At 51.3% G+C, this 17645-nt stretch overlaps 1 protein-coding gene across 2 annotated transcripts in view; it reads left to right on the top strand.

The window, feature by feature from the left end:
* Window positions 1-10038, top strand: part of TRAIP (TRAF interacting protein) — a 35186-nt gene extending 25148 nt beyond the window's left edge. Inside the window, exons 11-15 of one of the 2 annotated variants that reach the window (XM_075005078.1) lie at window positions 2346-2501; window positions 2742-2790; window positions 3276-3401; window positions 4032-4154; window positions 7791-10038. In XM_075005078.1, the coding sequence (XP_074861179.1) occupies window positions 2346-2501; window positions 2742-2790; window positions 3276-3401; window positions 4032-4154; window positions 7791-7832 (496 nt within the window). In that variant the 3' untranslated portion in view covers window positions 7833-10038. Of the gene's footprint in view, window positions 1-2345; window positions 2502-2741; window positions 2791-3275; window positions 3402-4031; window positions 4155-4723; window positions 5003-7790 lie in introns of those variants that run through there. The other variant, XM_075005077.1, reaches the window with a different exon arrangement.
* Window positions 10039-17645: the final 7607 nt, after the last annotated feature.

The following is a 17645-nucleotide window of genomic DNA, read 5'->3' as shown; positions in this document are numbered from 1 at the left end:
GCGGTGGGTTCTCCCTTCACTGGCCACAGGCAGGTGCCAGTCATTGCAACCTGCAGTGCTCTATGCTGGGCTTCAGCGCACACTGTCTGCAGGCACAGGGGAGGGACGTGGTCTGGAGAGCAGGTGCTGGATTGATAGAGCAGTGCTTCAGTCTCTGGGCAGGCAGGGCTCTGCTCCTGCCTCCCGGTGAGTTTGAACACTGCTCCTGAGTCTGTCCCATTGGTGGGACTATGCTGAGCCCCCCTGAAGAAATGGACTTTCATTACTGGTAACCGGCATCCCTGGAGATGGCTCTGGGTGCTCACCTTCCCCTCTTTGTCCGAGCCCCTGCGCGCTCTGTCTCTGGCTTTGCAGTGGAAGGGACGGAGGTCCTGAGGACTCTGCCCCTCTTACCACCTTACCTTTAGTGTGTTGGGTGGTGTGTGAGAACTGTTGTTGACACTGCTTGGAGGCAGTGCAGTCCCCGTGAGTGCAAATATGCAGAACCGGCTCAAAGAACTTGGTTTTGATTTTTATTTTTGCATCTTTTTCTTCCCCTTGCTCTTGTGCTGCTTTGGTGGGAGAACAGGGCTTGTCGGTATCCGGAGGCAGGTGTTCTCTGGGGCTTGGTGTGATTTGGAAAGCTCTGAGGGAACCAACAGAAGGGGTAGTTAGTGAGTAAAGCTCCAGGTTTGCTCCCGGCCTGGGCTGTACTGTAACCCAATGGCAGAGAAGTGTCATAACTACTCTGGATTTAGTCACAGAGCCATACCCGTGTTAGTCTGTGTCTTCACAAAACAGAAAAGCCGTCCTGTAGCCCTTTAAGGACTAACAAAATAATGTATTAGGTGATGAGCTTTCGTGGGGGAGACCCACTTCAGATCTGGAGTTAGTGCTGGAAATGAACTGGCGTGATGAATATATAATGGAGAGACAGAAAACAAAACAAAAAAAAAAAATTAAACAAAAACTGACGTCTGCTAGGAGCAGGGGATGAAGAATAGGAAGGTGATTACTTACTGCACGTGTTTGTTACGTGCCTTGCCTGAGAGCACTACAAACATCAAAGGTGGGGAAGCTGTGTTTGTAGGGTGTAAGGTAGTTGCTGTCTCTGTTAAGGCCAAGGCGTAAAGTGTCGAATTTGAGAATAATTTCCAGTTCAGATGTTTCTCTTTGTCCTCTAGGGTAAATGTCTTTCTTTTTTGTAGGGTGCAGATTCTCAGCTCTTTAATGCTATGGCCTACTCCATTGAAATGCTCACTGACTCGCGGACACACAAACCTGTCTGTGAGCAATTTGTCATGCCAGGTCATTTTCAGCACTTATTCCAGATTTGAAGAAGTGGATCTCATCATCTAATAAATTATTTTGTTAATCTTTAAAGTGCCACAGGATTGCTTGTTTTATTTACTCTGGATTTGTTAGAATTGCCAGTGTGGGGCTCTGGTTAAGAAGGCCGAACTGCAAGGCTGTGGTGGACAGGAGTTCCCAGCTGTCTAGCTTGTGTATTAGGTTCACACGTGATGTGATGTTGCTAAACTCCTTTGTGCTTACAGTGTCTTCCGTCCTCCATTCATGGACTCGGTGCACTGTACGTCTGGGTGGCTGGGGTGGGGGATCTAGATTGAGCAGCAAGGCTCCAGAGTAGCTTGGAGGCTCAGACCTTCTGGGTGGAAAGAGCCTTGGTGTAAATACCAGTTCAGACCCAAGTGCCTCCAGTTCAGGCTTTGAAAGGGTTTGGTTTCCATCGGTAAATGTCGACAAACATCCATTTTGTGGTACACCCACAAACCGAGGGCCGGGTATTGCCACACAGGGTAGTTTACAGCTGGGCAAAGAAAAAGCTTGCTGGAGAATAACGAGTTTGACGTAAGGCTGTTTACCAGGTAGATTTTGATGTGATGTGCATTTTGTGCATTAACTGTTATGAATCTTCACCACCTTGAATCTCTGCATCTGTTGTCATTAAGTTATCTCAATCTACCCTACCCCAATAATTTCCTGAAAAAGTGAAGACTTCAGTGGCTAAAAAATTTTAATAATTTTGACTTTCATCAGATCTTCCATTTTAACACTCAGTGGCTTTCTGCCAAGCCGACTGGCACTGGAGGGAAGACGCTTACCTGAGTGTGTGCAGTGCCATGGCCCAGTAAATGCCATGTCAGCCAGGACTTCCATTGCTGTGTTTGTGCACTGGGGTCCCCAGGCTGAGCAAGAGCCTTCGGCACCATTGGCAAGTTGTTTATGTGTACAACCCCTGCTCCCGCTAGACAGCCTGGCTTGGAGCCCCACAGCCCCTCGTGTCTGTTGGGCAGACTGTGAATAGCTTGATGGTGATGACTGACCTGCCTGAAATGGTCTTGCAGCCCTGCTCCTGTGGAGCTGCTGAGCCCAAAGCTCCGCCGCCCGGCTGATGGTGACAAGGTCGACCTGGATGCCACCTTTGACGTTGAGACCCCTGAGCATCAACCTCACAGATGGGTCACAACTCCTGCAAAAAAAGCCAAGCTGGACAAAAAGCCGTGAGTTCTCCTTTGTCAGCCCGAGCGGGACCGGGCATGAGCCCCTCTGATGCTCACAGTCCTGCTGAGTACCAGGAGCTCTTCCCATCTGATTCATTGCCCTGTGGGACACGGCTCTTTTTCTGGCCTTCCCACTAGCTGCTCCTCTGCCCTACAGACCTTCTGCTAGTGGCTGCAAGCCTCTGGTGCAATGCCCCCGCAGCTCCGAGGTGTCTGACTCACTTATCTGGTCTCTTACAGGCCTCCTGTCACCAACCTAGCAAGAAAAGTGCTGAAGGAGACTGTGGAGGTAACACAACCAGTTCTGGGCTCTGCTCTATTGCCTTCCCTGCTTCTCTTGATCTGGGGCGTGTCCCTGCAGGGTGGCTGCCCAACCTTCCCCTCTGACCTTTGCGCTGCAGGCTGTGCTCCAGGGTGCTTTGCCTGCAGACAGGGCTCTTAGGCATGCTCTAACCACAGCTGCTTGCAGGCTGTCGGTGGGCATTTCTACAGTGCATGTGCTCTGGCTATGGCCTGAAACTCCCAAGGTCCCGGGGCAATCCCTCTGCAGAGAGGTGGTCTTCCTTGCTGCACGAAACAAACACGTGCTCCCAAGCTTTGGGCTTAAAAGCAAGAATCCACATGCACTGATGCGGACTAGCTGCAGTTTCGTGGGCCCCCTTTAAAGGGTAAATCGTGGGCTGCTGGAGTCGTTGTTCCTAAGCCGCCTGTTTCTGTAGTGGACATTCGGGGAGCAGAGCCACTCACGCGCTGCCTTTGGTCTCCATGGCACAGAACTGGGCGGGTGAGCTGGAGGATGACCCTCTAGAAGAACTGTTCCCTGCGTTCCTCAAGAACTCGGTTCTTTCCAGGAAGCCGCCCATAGGCAGCCTGATGGCGCCCCCCAAGAACACAGGAACTGTGAGTATGAGCCCTAGCTGATGAGAGCCAGCCCACTGCTCCCTGCTCCTGCAGGTGGATGCTTGTCGGGGTCAGCCCCCAGCATTGTGTCCCCTGGAGCTTCCAAATGGGAGTGAATGAAAACCAGACTGCGTCTTTCCCTGTGTGAGTGAGAGACTTCCCTTTAGAGCCCCCTCTCTTCCCCTGAGCTCCAGCCACATGCTGTGATGTGAATGGCCCTCTGCTGAGGTCCCATCCAGCCCATGGCTCCAGCTCTCAGAGGCTTGTGTGTTTTCCCCCTTGTTTCCCAGGTCCACACGCAGAGTCCCGGGGCCTGTTTTCTTTAAGGGCGGTGCTGTCTGTTTTGTGAGCTTCCCTCAGACTCTGGCCAGGTGCTTCAAAGGTGACACTGGGGGCCCTTTTTGGAGACCTTCAGGGCCCTGATTTTGAGAGGCTGGTTGCTCAGCATTTCCTGGAACTCTGGCTCTTTTTGGTCTGCTTTGGCCAGAGCCTTGTTTACATTGTTAGGGGCCCAGAACTTCCCCTTTTCCCCCCTGCGCTGAGAGAGACCAGCGTGAGTGAAGTGCCCAGTGTCATGCCGGAGAAGAGGCAGACCCTGCTGGGTGTTTGATCTCCTGTCTTCTGTTCCAGGTGAGAATGGGCTATGACGGCCTGGGAGGCCGAACAAAGTTCATACAGCCTGTATCCTTCCTTACCATCTGCGCTGTGGAGGTGGGGGCAGGGGTGCTCAGCTTTGCTTCCCTCTCATTTGGGGTGAGTTGTAGCTAGCGGAAATAACACAGGGGCTGCTCTTGGGGCTGGGCTGGGACTCTGAGGCAGGATCATGGAGGAACTTGCTGAAATGAACAGTATGCCCACAGAACAGCCTGTTTATTAATGACTCTGTGATCTGTGCACCAAGTTAAACTGCACACCCAGCCTGGCCAGGGGAGAGCAGGACATCTGACCACCTGTCTGCTTAAAGTCACAGCCCCTGCACAGCTCTGTCCTTCAGGCACTGGAGAGAGAGGAAGAAAGGCGGGTTGGCTGACGGATGCTGATGAGTCTGTAAATGTATGGCTCAAATGCCGCCCTGCTCTGAGTCTTGGGCACAGGTCACCTGTGTGTGACTCACGTTGTTCTCGTGGAAGGGGGTTCGCAGTCATTTGGGCGCTACATAATGGCTGGTAGATCTTGGACTGTCACTTGTGTGGCCGCGTTCTCTGAGCAGGCCTGAGCCTTCCACCCTGCCTGGATTTAAAAGTTACCGTAGCCCAGAGCTGGTACAAGGGGCCGCTGCTCCCCATTTTCAGGCTTGTTTTCCCTGAGTGGTTTTCCATCAGACAAACCCTTTGGAGATCCGGCCACTGGCGGTAAAGAGCAGGAAGAGGAATGTCTCCCGGCCAGCATCTGCAACTGCATCAGCTTCCTTCTCTGGCCCCAGCCAGGCAAAACTGGACAGCTTCCTGCAGTAACCCCGAGGGTGTTCCTGGTCACTTGGGCACACATGGGCACAGCCTTGAGGCTTGTCTGCAGAACCAAGGCTTTGGGACTGACACCAGTGCCAGGGCTCTCCCACGGAGTCGCACTGCCCTTGTTTGCTTGCTGACTGCGCCGTGAATGTGGCAAGGCAGGATGTGCCCCAGGCTGCCTGCCCTCTTGGTAGAAGGGGCTCCCAGCACAGAGCAGCCTAACCTGCAAGCTCACTGGTTGGTGCTCAAGAGCTGAGGACTCCTGGGGAGGAATTGTGATGGGACGCAAAGGGGTGGCTCAACTCTGCCGGGGTTGACTTGCCTTGGCCTGGCCTGGCCTGACCCCTAGGCATGTAGTAATGTGGTGGGGCAAAGCTGACTTAGCAGTCTCCTGGCAGTTGACTGGCTTGGGCCTGGCTTTGGCCTCTCAGCTGTCTCATGTGGTTCTGTTCCAGATCTTGCCTCACAGCAATGGAACCTCTTTCAGTGGTGCTGCTTGTAATGAACTGACCAGTGAGCACAACTCTTTAGAGGGCTGGCCAGATGCGTCCAGCACTGGTGTATGGGCTTATCCCACTGGACTAGGGTAGAGACCAAATGCCACTGACTTCAGGGCTGGCAGCCATTGGCATGGGTGTCCAGCACCTCTGCAGTGTGGGCGCTGCCCCGCCCCCGCACTGAGACAGAGTGCCTTTCTGAAATAAACGTTGTGTACAATATGGAGCTGTCTGACTCGCGCCCGAGGTGGCTGCTGTTGGCTCTTCTGGCCAGATAGCAGAATTGGAAAGTAATGGAGATGCACTTGCATGTTGCTGGTTCCTGGCTCATGTGGGCCTTTGCTCAGAGCCAGACTGGGAAGCCTCAGGGGTGTGGTAATTCCCAGCTCTACTCTGGGCTTCCTGCATAGCCTTGGCCAAGTGACGGAGTCTGTGTGTGTCTTAGCTTCTACCTGCGCAAGGAGAATACGTCAGTCCCCGAGGGTGCAGCGTGGCGTCAGCCCCACAGATTTGAAAAGATTTACCAGAATGTGCTGAGGCTGAATTTAAGCTCTGTGTATATCTAGGAACAAAGCATGCAGGCTGTATTTACAAATGGGGTTCTTGCTCCCGGAAGCAGTGACTCTGAGCAAGATTTTGGGAGCTGGTGGGTAATCGTTCCAGTGTGGTACGGTGCCTGAAAGGGAGACGACGACCCTGGGCTGTGAACTGGTGCAGCTGAACTAGGGCAGAGAAGTTCTCCTCCTGCTGTGTTGGGTCCACAGTTTAAACCACCTACCTGCACAGGGAACCAGAAGGGTGTTGGTAAATTTGAGGAGGGCCAGTGAAGCCTGGCAAGAAGCACTGAAGAGTTAGAAAACCTGCCCCATGGAGGGGGCGCCTTGAGTCTGTTGCTGTTCAGCTTAACAGAGAGAGGGTTGGGGGGTGACCCGATTTAATGGAAAATGCCTGCCTGGGGAACACCCAGTGAGCATTCTTCCGTCTAGCGGAGGACATGCCTGCTGTGAAGCTGAACCCGGATGCGTTGCAGGCAGCCAGCGAGGCGCACACTTCAACAGTGAGGGGAGTTAACCGTTGGGACATTTACCATGGCCGTGGCGGGTTCTCCACCAGTGACAGCTTGTAAATTTAAGATGTCAGAACACACCCAGCGTGCTGCTGTGGAGCAGTTCTCCGACAGGCATCAGGCTATGTGATCATATTGGTCTCTTCTGGCCTTGGAATCTGGGGGGGACAGGCTGCAGCCCCTGCAAAGGAGGAACCCCATCGTTCCCTGTATTAGGAGCCTTAGTGCAGCTGTGTCGCATTCAGGCCTGGGTAGAATTGTGGGTCTTGTGCTCGTTTGACTTTTGGCGATGTTCATAGTCTTACTAATATGTGAGTAAAGAGGCTGTTACGTCCGCCCACGGGCGGGGGTGTGGGGTACAAGAGAGCTGAGGTGTAGCTGGGCGGAGTGGGAGATTACTGAACCCAAAGGCCGGCGGGCCGGCCGTCAAACTCGGCCAGTCTGAAGGTGGGCGGAGGCTGAAGAACTGAAAGCCCAAGAATGGCCTGTCCTGACTGACGCACAACTTCCTTACCCTGCCCTGGAGCAGAATGTGGTGGCACCCAGCCAAACCCTGCACCCCAGAACCTGACCCTACCTTGTTGGGCGGGGCCAAAGGTGCGCTACTGGTACAACAGGGCTTGCTGAGGGAAGGGACAGGCCCTGGGACGAGGCTCTGTCGTCGCGCAGAGCCAGGGATGCGCTCGTTTGAACGAATCCCCTTGTCAGGCCAAAGTGCAGGCACGTGCCGGGGGCAGCCTGCACGCTGTGCTGCCGGCCTGCTCCTGCTGCGCTCGTGGAAGAGGCTAGGGAGCGGGCTTACAACAGCCTGATTCTGTGTGCTTAAAGCTCCTTGCAGCAGAGCCCATGGCTTTGTCGTATGTTTGGACAGCACCAGGTGGCCCTGCTCCCTGCACGGGGCTCCCGGCACTGCTGCAGTCAAAATACGACGGACAATGCCAATGTTGGACACGGTCTGGGTACGTTTTGCCCCCTCCTGTGTGCAGCCTACTGGGCAGCCACTGCTCCATGTGCTCCTGCAGCTGGACAAAAGGGGATGTAACAATGTAAATACAACAAAAGGCCCAAAGAAGCAGGCACAGCCTGGGAGCGTTTCCCTAAGGAAATTGCACTGTAGGGGGGCAAATTATGGAGACAAAGTCAGGCCTGGCTTTCACTTCCAATGTGATTCTCTTCCCGTGGGCTCCACATTTGGTTGTTTTTCTGTCATGACTCATGCTCCTTAAAGGGAAACTCTCAACATGGATTTGACCCAGAGTTTAAAGATGAAAATAACTAACTTGTACAAAGCCCACGGGCCAAGATTGCCTTTACAAGGCTCCGAAAGAGCTGGCTTTAAAATCACAAGAGTAAAGGAAGAAATGTTTTCTTGCAGTGCTTGCAGCCAGATCACCCAGCCCTCATGCTGAGTTCCTGAGACCCAGGAAGTGAAGCTGACGACTCCATTTTCATCACCCAAGCTGAACGAAGTGCACCATGACTTGAGCACTAACTGCGTGAGACTCTCAGCTTCTGGGGTTTTTAAAAGGATGTTTCTCAGTCCCTGTCCCCCCCCGCCGCCATTACTGAGAGAGGCTCCCTGCGCGCATTGTAGGGCATTAACCACAGCACAACAGCCCGCTTCATTAGTTTGTCTGTACCTAGGCCCGTCTGGCCGAAACGTCCCCATCCCCAGAAGGCTGTGAGCATTTGGAGAAATAATTTAAAGTCTACATTGTCTGTTGTGAAAACCAGATACAATGTCACTACTTCACTGATGTAATAACTGATTAAATTACTTCATTTTGGTTTTGCTGTAGGTGTTAGATGCAGAAGTTAGCTACCCTGAGAGTTAGAATTTTTTCCATAATATCTAATCCAAATCTCTCGTCTGGCAGAGCAAGCCCACATTATCACTTGTCCTGCCTTCAGAGGACAATGAGAACAATTGGTCCCTGCCCTTACAACAGCCCTTAACACGTTGAAATAGTGCTGTCAGGTCACCCCACATTGTCATCTTTCCTGTGTCAAGTCTCTCTCGGACAATGCTCAAGAGGCACCATACGAGGTGCGTTACCACGTTGCACAGACCAAGAAGTCTCTCTCATTTGGAGACTGATTTGCCAGCCGCAGGTGATACAGCGAAGATACCGCTTGGGGAATGCAGGCAAAGAAGCGTAAAGCTACACTGCTCTCCAGAGACACCGCAAAAAGAGAGATTGAGGCAATAGCAGCAGATCGAGAAAACGCCGCAGGAGTGTCTGCAGAAATGGGCTGATGATGTGAGCACTAATGCGCCCTTCTTGGCTTTCTGTGAAGCCCAGGTGGGAAGATGCAGTTCTCACAGCCCTTCCGTTCATCTCCCGCTTTGCCAAGGTGAGAAGGCACAAGGAGCACTCAATATCCTACAAAGGTATCATGGCTGATCATGTGGGCTTTTTGCACAAATGCGGCTCTGTTTGTGGTGAGCCACAAAGCTGGTCTTCTGCCTCGGTGAAGAAAGTTTCTCTGTGTTCCATGGACTGACTCCTGGCATGGCGCACAGAGAACTGTCATCTATAGTACTGAGCCCAGAGATGGGTGAAGCTTCATATCAGGTGTCTACTGTGAATGCCATCAACAATCCAGCCTCTTTGCACGTGTCTGTCTGTTTGAAAAACTGCATGGAGACATGGACGTCCAATCTTGACGCTGCAGCTCATGGGCTCTTGTGAAGAAAAATACTGGGAATGTTTTTTTGGAAGGGGAGAGAAGAAGTTTCCCTAAGCAGTGGACTGTAAAAGAGTGAATTTATTGATTTTTGGTTTGTTTCTTGTGTGTCCAATGGATGTGACTAGGTCTCGGATCTGCTTGGGAAACTGAATCCAGGTCTGCAAGGAAAGAACACCCACATCCTTCAGCTCTGGGGTCAAATCACAGGATTCATGAGAAAAATGTTTTCTGGAAGAATAATCTATTGAAATCAGACTCAATCTTTCCCACAGCTTGGCAAGTTCTGGCAGACAGTGAAATTAGTCAGCCCCCCCCCACAGATGGCAGCTGAGCACCTCGGCCAGATGGAGGAACAGGCTGTATCCTTTTCTCTGACTTGGATATGACAAAGGATGACGGGGTGTGAAACCCCTTTCAGTCTCAGCCGGCTGCCATGGATTTGCCAGCAGCTGAAACGGAACAGTTTGTTAAAAGTTCCTGTGATCGTTTCTTGTGAGGAGCTTTATGCCCAGCTTTCCTCCCAAAGGTCTGGTTCGTTGTCAGGAATTTACACCCTGTGTGGTCGGCCCACGCCTCGAAAATCACAGAAACCTAAAAGGTTAGTGTTGGAACAGACCTCAGGCCATCTAGTCCTTACCCCCCGGTTCCCCCCAGCCTAGAGTAGGACCAGCCCCAGCAAACCCTACATGGATGAACTGAAACTAAAATGATTACTCCACTCACAGGCACAGTTTCTTTGAAACTGGGCTCACTCCACTGGCATCCGTCAATCTTGGTATTGAGCCACTGCTGATGCCACCCCAGAAACTACATGTGCAATTTCTATCCTGCCTCAGCCTTTGAGAAGCTGTGTGACGTGCAGCACAGTAGAGACATTAAATCACGTACTCGTGTACATTCCTTGGATTCCTCTGTGGCTTTGCTGTCTGGATCCACAGGAAATGGGAAGTCTCAAAATGGGTCGTGCAGGTCGTGAATCTCTGTCATACCCCTATGTGAGCCAGAGTCTGCAAACGCCACCTTCCCCCTGACTTCTGGTCAAGATACGCTTTCAGCTCTGTGCAGCTTGAAGAAGAGCTCTTCTGTAGTAGCTTGAAACCTTGTTCTTTCCTCCAACCAAGGTTGATCTAATACAAGTCATTACTTCATCTTGTCTCTTGGTGACCTCCAGCTGAAGGAGGAATGACTGTGAGACCATTGGGCTGACCCATTATGGCTGTTCTTATGGTCTTATTTACATAACCTGTTCTTAAATCCTTTCTAAAAGATTGTCACATTTTTAAAATCACTTTCTGATTTGGAATGGCTGGGGCTTTTATATAGCAAGCCTGAGCTTTTTAACACATTTGTGAGTTTAATTTAATGTACTTTATGTATTTTTTGCTGCTTTTGGTATTTTAAAAAATAGACATTTGTTTGCAATTTTTTCAATTTGTACATTTTTTTAAGTTTTCAGTTTTCAGCACTGTTTGTTTTGTGACAGACCAGAGCTGAAATTAGTAAGCTATTAAGAGTGCTGTCAAGTGATTAAACATTAATTATGAATTAATAACACTGGTAAACAACATTTATTTAAATATTTCTGGATGTTTTCTACATTTGAAAATATATTTGTTACAGAGCACAAAGTATACATTGCTCACGCTGTAGTTATTTTTATTACAAATATTTGTGCTGTAAAAAAACCAAAATGAAATAGCATTTTTCAGTTCGCCCAGTACCTGCGGTTGTAGTGCAGCCTATTTATCATGAAAGTTGAACTTACAAAAAACTGCACTCAAAAATAAAATTTAAAACATTAAAGTCTCCAAGTCCAGGTAGTCCTACTCCTTGTTCAGCCAGTGGCCCAGGCAAACACAGTTGTTTACATTTGTAAGAGGTAATGCTGCCTGGTTTGTGTTAACAATGGCACCTGAAAGGGAGAACAAGAATTCGTGCAGCATTCTTGCAGCTGGTGTCGCAAGACATTTACATGCCTGACCTACTAAGGGTTCATATATCCCTTCGTGCTTCAGCCACCCTTCCAGAGCATGTGTGGCCATGTTTGATGGCAGATTCTCTGCGTTAACATGGCAAAGCAATGCAGACCAACTTACGTTCACTTTCATCACCTGAGTCAGATGCCACCAGCAGATGGTGCGTTTTCTTTTTTGTTGGTTTAGGTTCCATCGTTTCCTCATGGGAGCGTTGCTCTTTTAAGACGTCTGAAAATATGCTGAGCACCAAATCTGTCTCAGATTTTGGATGGCACTTTGGATTCTTAAACCTTTAGTCAGCTGCTGCAGCTCTCTTTAGAAATCTCAGTGGCACCTTCTCTGCTTTGCCAGCATGGCAGTGGGATTGTTCTTAAAATGAACCAAGCATGCTGGGTCATGGCCTGAGATTGCTGTAACATGAAATGTGGGTAAAACAGAGCAGGAGCCATTCTTCTCCCTCCCCCACAGGAGTGCAGTGACAAATTACTTTAATGTATTTTTTTAACGAGTGTCATCAGTGTGGAAGTACCCCTTTGGAATGGTCCTTTCATGCTTCTGACACACACAAATGTTTAGCATCTTTGGCACTTAAATACATTGCACTGCCACCTACAAACATGCCCTATGAATGCCTGTTCTCACTTTCAGGTGACTTTAAAAATTAGAAGCTGGCATTATCTCCCGTCAGTGTGACAGAACTTGTCTGTCTTAGAGCCTGGCTGAACAAGAAGCAGAGCTGAGCAGCCCTGTAGTCTGTGAAGTTTTACAGGGTTTTGTTTTTTGGTTTTGCTGCACAAGTGCACTCCAATCTAAACATTTTGCCAGTTATGCCGCCTTGATGCAAAGATTGCACTGTGGCACTTTCATGGGATGAACCGAATAATGCTTTTGTTTATCAGCTTTACAGTGCAAATCTTTGTACTAAAAATTATAAAGTGAGCGTAGTACCCTTCCTACTCTGGTGTAGTTGCCATCTATATTGTGTCTGAAAATGTAGGAAAAACAACCAAAAATATGTACTAAATTTCAATTGGTATTCCATTGTTAGTGTGATTAAAAATTGTAATTACACAAATTACAATCTTTTGTTAATCATGTAAGCTAACTGCAATTAACAGCTCTACTTATTAGCTAATTTTTTAAAACACCCATTAGATGGTCTTCCCTTTTTACATAACCTGTACTTCTGTAAGTATGTACATCTTAATTTTTTTATTCTAGGTCTTTCATTTATACATTATATATTAAAAATGTATAGTGCTTGGAACAACTTTATACATTGAGGTAGAAACTTTTTTCGCTCAAACTCCTGTTCATCCCTTATGCTATTGATGGACACTAGCCTCAGCAGAAGGAAAGCCGCTAGAACTGGGTAAAAGAGCAGACCCAGTGGCACCCAGGCCCAGAGGAGAAGTTTCGTTAGTAGCCTTGCTTTCTTCTCTCTCTCAAGGCAGCGGGTTTGGAATGTATTTTCACTCGCAAACATTTGCAGAGGCAGTGAGAACCAAACAGGATGTAACTATGCTCAGATGTAAAAACTGCAAATTCACATTCACAGCTCGGAGGAGAAAAGGAAACGGAAGGAACACCAGCTAGACCCTTAGCAAAACAAGGTCTCTCAGGAAGAACATGCTTCAGCTTGGTTTGTACCACCTGACTGAGCTGAGGTGAGACACAGCGTTGGCAGTTTGAGGCCAAACTTGTCATATGTAACATTGGTTGCACGTTTTCTTGTTTACCCAGCACGATCCTTCAGTCTGGTCCCTGACCTAAAGCAACAGGCCTCTTCTGTTGGGATTAATTCAAGTTATTTTCAAAAACGACTTTACCTACTTTTCAGGGACCTGTTGTTATAGGTTCTTTATAGTATTCCACTGTGTGTTAGCCATGCGTACCATGTGCCTGGAACTGGAGAATCTGAAAGTGCTGGCCCTTGGTCCTGACTCATCCTGTTTCATAGGATTCTAGGGACCTCAGGAGGTCTAGTCCAGCCCCCTGCCCGAAGCAGGATCAACCCCAACTTAATCATCCCAGCCAGGACTGTGTCAAGCTGGGACTTGAACACCTCTAGGGATGGAGATTCCACCACCTCTCTCGGTAACACATTCCAGTGCTTCACCACCCTCCTGAGGAAGCAGTTTTTCCTACTATCCAACCTACACCTCTCCCTCTTTCACTGCAGACCATAACTTTGTTCTGCCATCTGACACCACTGAGACCAGCCTCTGTCGTCTTTAGAGCTCCCCTTCAGGAAGTTGAAAGGTGCTATCAAATCATCCTCTGTTGTCTTTTGCAAACAAAATAAGCCCAAATCCCTCAGCCTCTCCTCATAGGTAAATGGGATAAGGCACAACAAAGTAGGATTTCTGGGTGAAGAGGAGAAAGTGGGCTAATCAGCCACCTCTCTAAGGTGCTTGTACACACATGCAAGAAGCCAGGAAACAGACAGGAAGAATAGAGTCCCTGGCACAGTCAAAGAAGTATCAGGGGGTTGGAATAACAGACTTGGTGGGATGGTTCGCCTACCTGGAGCGTGGTCATGGAAGGGTATAAAATGTTCAGGAAGGACAGGCGGGGTGAAAAGGAGGAGGAGTTGCATTCTGAGGGAGCAGTATGACTGCTCAGAGCTCTAGTATAAGGAGGGTGAAAAGCTACTTGAGTGTCTTTGGGTTAAGCTTAGAGGTGGAAGCAACAGAGATGATGATGTAGTTGGTGTCTGCTGTAGACCGCCAGATCAGGGAGATGAGATAGATGACGCTTTCTTCGAACAGCTAAGAGAAGCTTCGAAGTTACAGGCCCTGGTTCTCAGGGGAGACTTTAATTATCCAAACATTTGTTGGAAGACCAATACAGCAGCACACAGACAATCCAGGAAGTTTTTGGAGAATGCTGGGGATAGCTTCTAGGTACGAGTGCTGATGGAACTGGCCAGGGGCCCTGCACAGCTTGACCTGCTGCTCACAAACAAGGAAGAACTAGTAGGAGAAATAGAAGTGGGTGGCAACCTGGGCAGCAGCAACCATGAGATGGTAGATTTCAGGATCCTGACAAAAGGCAGAATGGTGAGCAGTAACATACAGACCCTTGATTTCAGAAGAGCAGACGTTCTCTCCCTGAGAGAACTGATGGGCAGGATCCCCTGGGAAAGGAAGACAAAGGGAAAGAGAGGCAGGAGAACTGGCAGTATATTAAAGAAGTCGTACTGAAGGCACCAGAATGAACCATCCTGCTGCATAGTAAGAAATGCCAACATGGTAGGCAACCGGCTTGGCTTAACAGGGAAATCCTTGGCCAGCTTAAACTCAAAAAGGATGCATACAAGAAATGGAGATGTGGACAGTTGACTAAGGAGAAGTATAAACATATGGGTGGCGAATGCTGGGCAGTAATCAGGAAAGCGAGAGCACGATTGGAAGTGCAGCTGGCAAGGGATGGGAAGGGTGACCAAAAGGGTTTCTGCAGGCATGTTAGCAGTAAGACGGTCATCAGGGAAGGTGTGGGGCCATTACTGGATGAGAGGTAACCTACTGACAGATGATGTGAGAAAAGCTGAAGTACTCAATGATTTTTTTTTTTTTTTGCCTCAGTCTTCACGACCAAGGACAGCTCCCACATTACTGTGCTAGACAGTGCAGGATGGGAAGGTGGAGGGCAGCCTCGGTGGGGAAGGAAAGAGTTAAGAGCTACCTAGAAAAAATATTGGAGGGGTAGCGGTGTTAGTCTGGATCTGTAACAGCAACGAAGGGTCCTGTGGCACCTTATAGACTAACAGAAAAGTTTTGAGCATGAGCTTTCATGAGCACAGACTCACTTTATCAGATGCTGGTCTTGGAAATCTGCAGGGCCAGCTGGCCATTATCTTTGAAGACTCTTGGAGAGGGGGAGAGATACCGGATAACTGGAAAAAGGCAAACATGGTACCAATCTTTAAAAAAGGAAAGAAGGACAATCCAGGGACCTATAGACCGGTCAGCCTTACCTCAATCCCTGGGAAAATAATGGAGGGCAGCCTGAAGGAATCCATTTTGGAGCACTTGGAAGAACAGAAAGTGATCAAAAGTAGTCCATGTGGATTCATCAAGGGCAAGTCGTGCCTCACCAAGCTGATTAGCTTCTATGATGAAGTAACAGGCTCTCTGGACATGGGGAAGTCAGTGGATATGAAATACCTTGACTTCAGCAAAGCTTTTGACACAGTCTCCCACAATATTCTTGCCCATGAGTTAAGGAAGCATGGATTGGATCCTTGGGCTAGAAGATGGATAGAAAGCTGGCTTCAGGGTCAGGCCCAACAGGTAGTGGTCAATGGCTCAATATCTGGATGGTGATCGGCTTCAAGTGGAGTGGCCCAAGGCTCAGTTCTGGGGCTGGTGGCGTTCAACATCTTTATTAATGATCGCAAGGAGGGACTGGATTGCACCCCAGCAAGTTTGTGGGTGATGCCAGGATAGGGGGAGAGGTAGTTACATTGTAGGGTAGAGAGGGGATCTAGAGTGACCTGAATAAATTGGAGGACTAGGCCAAAAGAAATCTGATGCGGTTCAACAAGGAGAAGTGTGGGGTCCTGCACTTGGGACAGAAGAATCCCAAGCATTGTTTATAGGCTGGGGACCGACTGGCTCAGCAGCAGTACAGCACAAAGGGACCTAGGGGTTATGGTAGAGGACAGACTGAATAGGAGTAAACAGTGTGCCCTTGTAGCCACGGCTAGCAACACACTGGGTGCAGCAGGAGGAGCACGGGGGGCAGATCTAGACAAGTTGTTGTTCCCCTCTGCCTTGCACGGGTGAGGTCATAGGGGCAGTATTGCGGCCTGTTCCAGGCCTCCCAGTACAAAAAGGGTGTGGATGTGCTGGAGCAGGTTCAGCAGAGGGCAACAAAAGGGGTAAAGGGCTGCAGCACAAGACCGATGAAGAGAGGCTGAGGGATCTGGGCTTGTTTAGTTTACAGAAGAGAAGAGTTAGAGGGGATTCAATAGCAGCCTTCAACTTCCTGCAGGGGAGCTCTAAAGAGGAGGGAGAGGAACTGTTCTCGGTGGGGACAGATGGCAGAACAAGGAGCAATGGGCTGAAGTCTGAGAGGCAGTGGTGTAGGCTGGGTATCAGGAAAACCCGCTTTACGAGGCGGGGGGTGAAGCACGGGAATGTGTTGCCTAGCGAGGTGGTGGAATCTCCATCTCTGGAGGATTTTAAGTCGGGGCTTGACAAAGTCGAAGCTGGGGTGACTTGAATAGAGTTGAAGCCGCTTGAAGCAGGGGGCTGGAGTTGCTGTCCTCGTGGGGTTTCTTCTAGTCTTAGGCTTCCATGCTCAGTCCTGGGCTCCAGCCCTCTAATTATTTTTGTTTCCATCCGTGGAATCTATTCCAATGCATCCACCGCCTTTCTACAATGGGAGGGGAGGTGGTGCTGAGAACGGGACAGGAGAGGGCAGATGTGGCCTCACTAATGCCAAATTGAGGGGAATAATACCTCTCCTGGAGCTGCTGGAATTGCTTCTCCTAACACCCACCCCCCTCATGCCCCAGCCCTCCGACCGCGCAGGGCGGGCTGATGCCCCCTATCCAGCCGCTCATCCACCACGCTCCCGACCACCTCCTGCCCTACGCTGCCACTCAGCAAGTCAGCACGCAGGAGTCCCAGCCAGGGCCACAGCGGTGTCCGTTCGGGCTCAGGGGCCGAGTCCCAGCGGACCGGAGCGCGGGGGGGCGGCAGCAGTTTTCTACTTTGAATAGTTTAGAAGGGACGCACCTGCCTGGGGCAGGGACACGGGAGAACCCCCCCCCCTCGCACCCTCCCCCCCGGCAGGGCCATGGGAGAACCCCCCCTGTCGCACCCCCCCCGGCAGGGCCACGGGAGCCCCCCCCCGTCGCACCCCCCCCCGGCAGGGCCACGGGAGAACCCCCCCCCCGTCGCACCACCCCCGGCAGGGCCACGGGAGAACCCCCCCCCGTCGCACCCCCCCCCCGGCAGGGCCACGGGAGAACCCCCCCCCGTCGCACCACCCCCGGCAGGGCCACGGGAGCCCCCCCCCGTTGCACTCCCCCCCGGCAGGGCCACGGGAGAACCCCCCCCCGTCGCACCACCCCCGGCAGAGCCACGGGAGCCCCCCCCCGTCGCACCCCCCCCCCGGCAGGGCAACGGGAGAACCCCCCCCCGTCGCACCACCCCCGGCAGGGCCACGGGAGCCCCCCCCCCGTCGCACTCCCCCCCGGCAGGGCCACGGGAGAACCCCCCCCCCCCGTCGCACCACCCCCCACCGGGCAGGGCCGCGGCTCCCGCTGGCCTTTGTCCGCCCCGGGGGACGGGCCGCGCCGCAGTGTGAGGCGGACGCGTGTCCCCCCGCGCAGGCTGGGACCGGGGGGACCGGCGCGGCCCGCACGCCGCGGGGGGAGGTTGTGGGGGGTGTTTCGGAGCCCCCGCAGCGCGCCAAGGGGGGGAGCCGAGCCCGCAGCCCCGCCCGCCCCAGGCCCTGAGCGCGCTTGGGGGAGGGCGGGTGCAACCTGAAAGGGGGGGGGGAGGGCTCCTCCCTGCGCCCCACACTGGCTGCGCACGCGCAGGGCGGGG

The sequence above is a fragment of the Carettochelys insculpta genome, chromosome 11 (assembly GCF_033958435.1).
Source record: "Carettochelys insculpta isolate YL-2023 chromosome 11, ASM3395843v1, whole genome shotgun sequence".
NCBI classification, from domain to species: domain Eukaryota; kingdom Metazoa; phylum Chordata; order Testudines; family Carettochelyidae; genus Carettochelys; species Carettochelys insculpta.
Note: the sequence above shows the minus strand (reverse complement) of the source record. Positions and strands in the feature narration are given on the sequence as shown.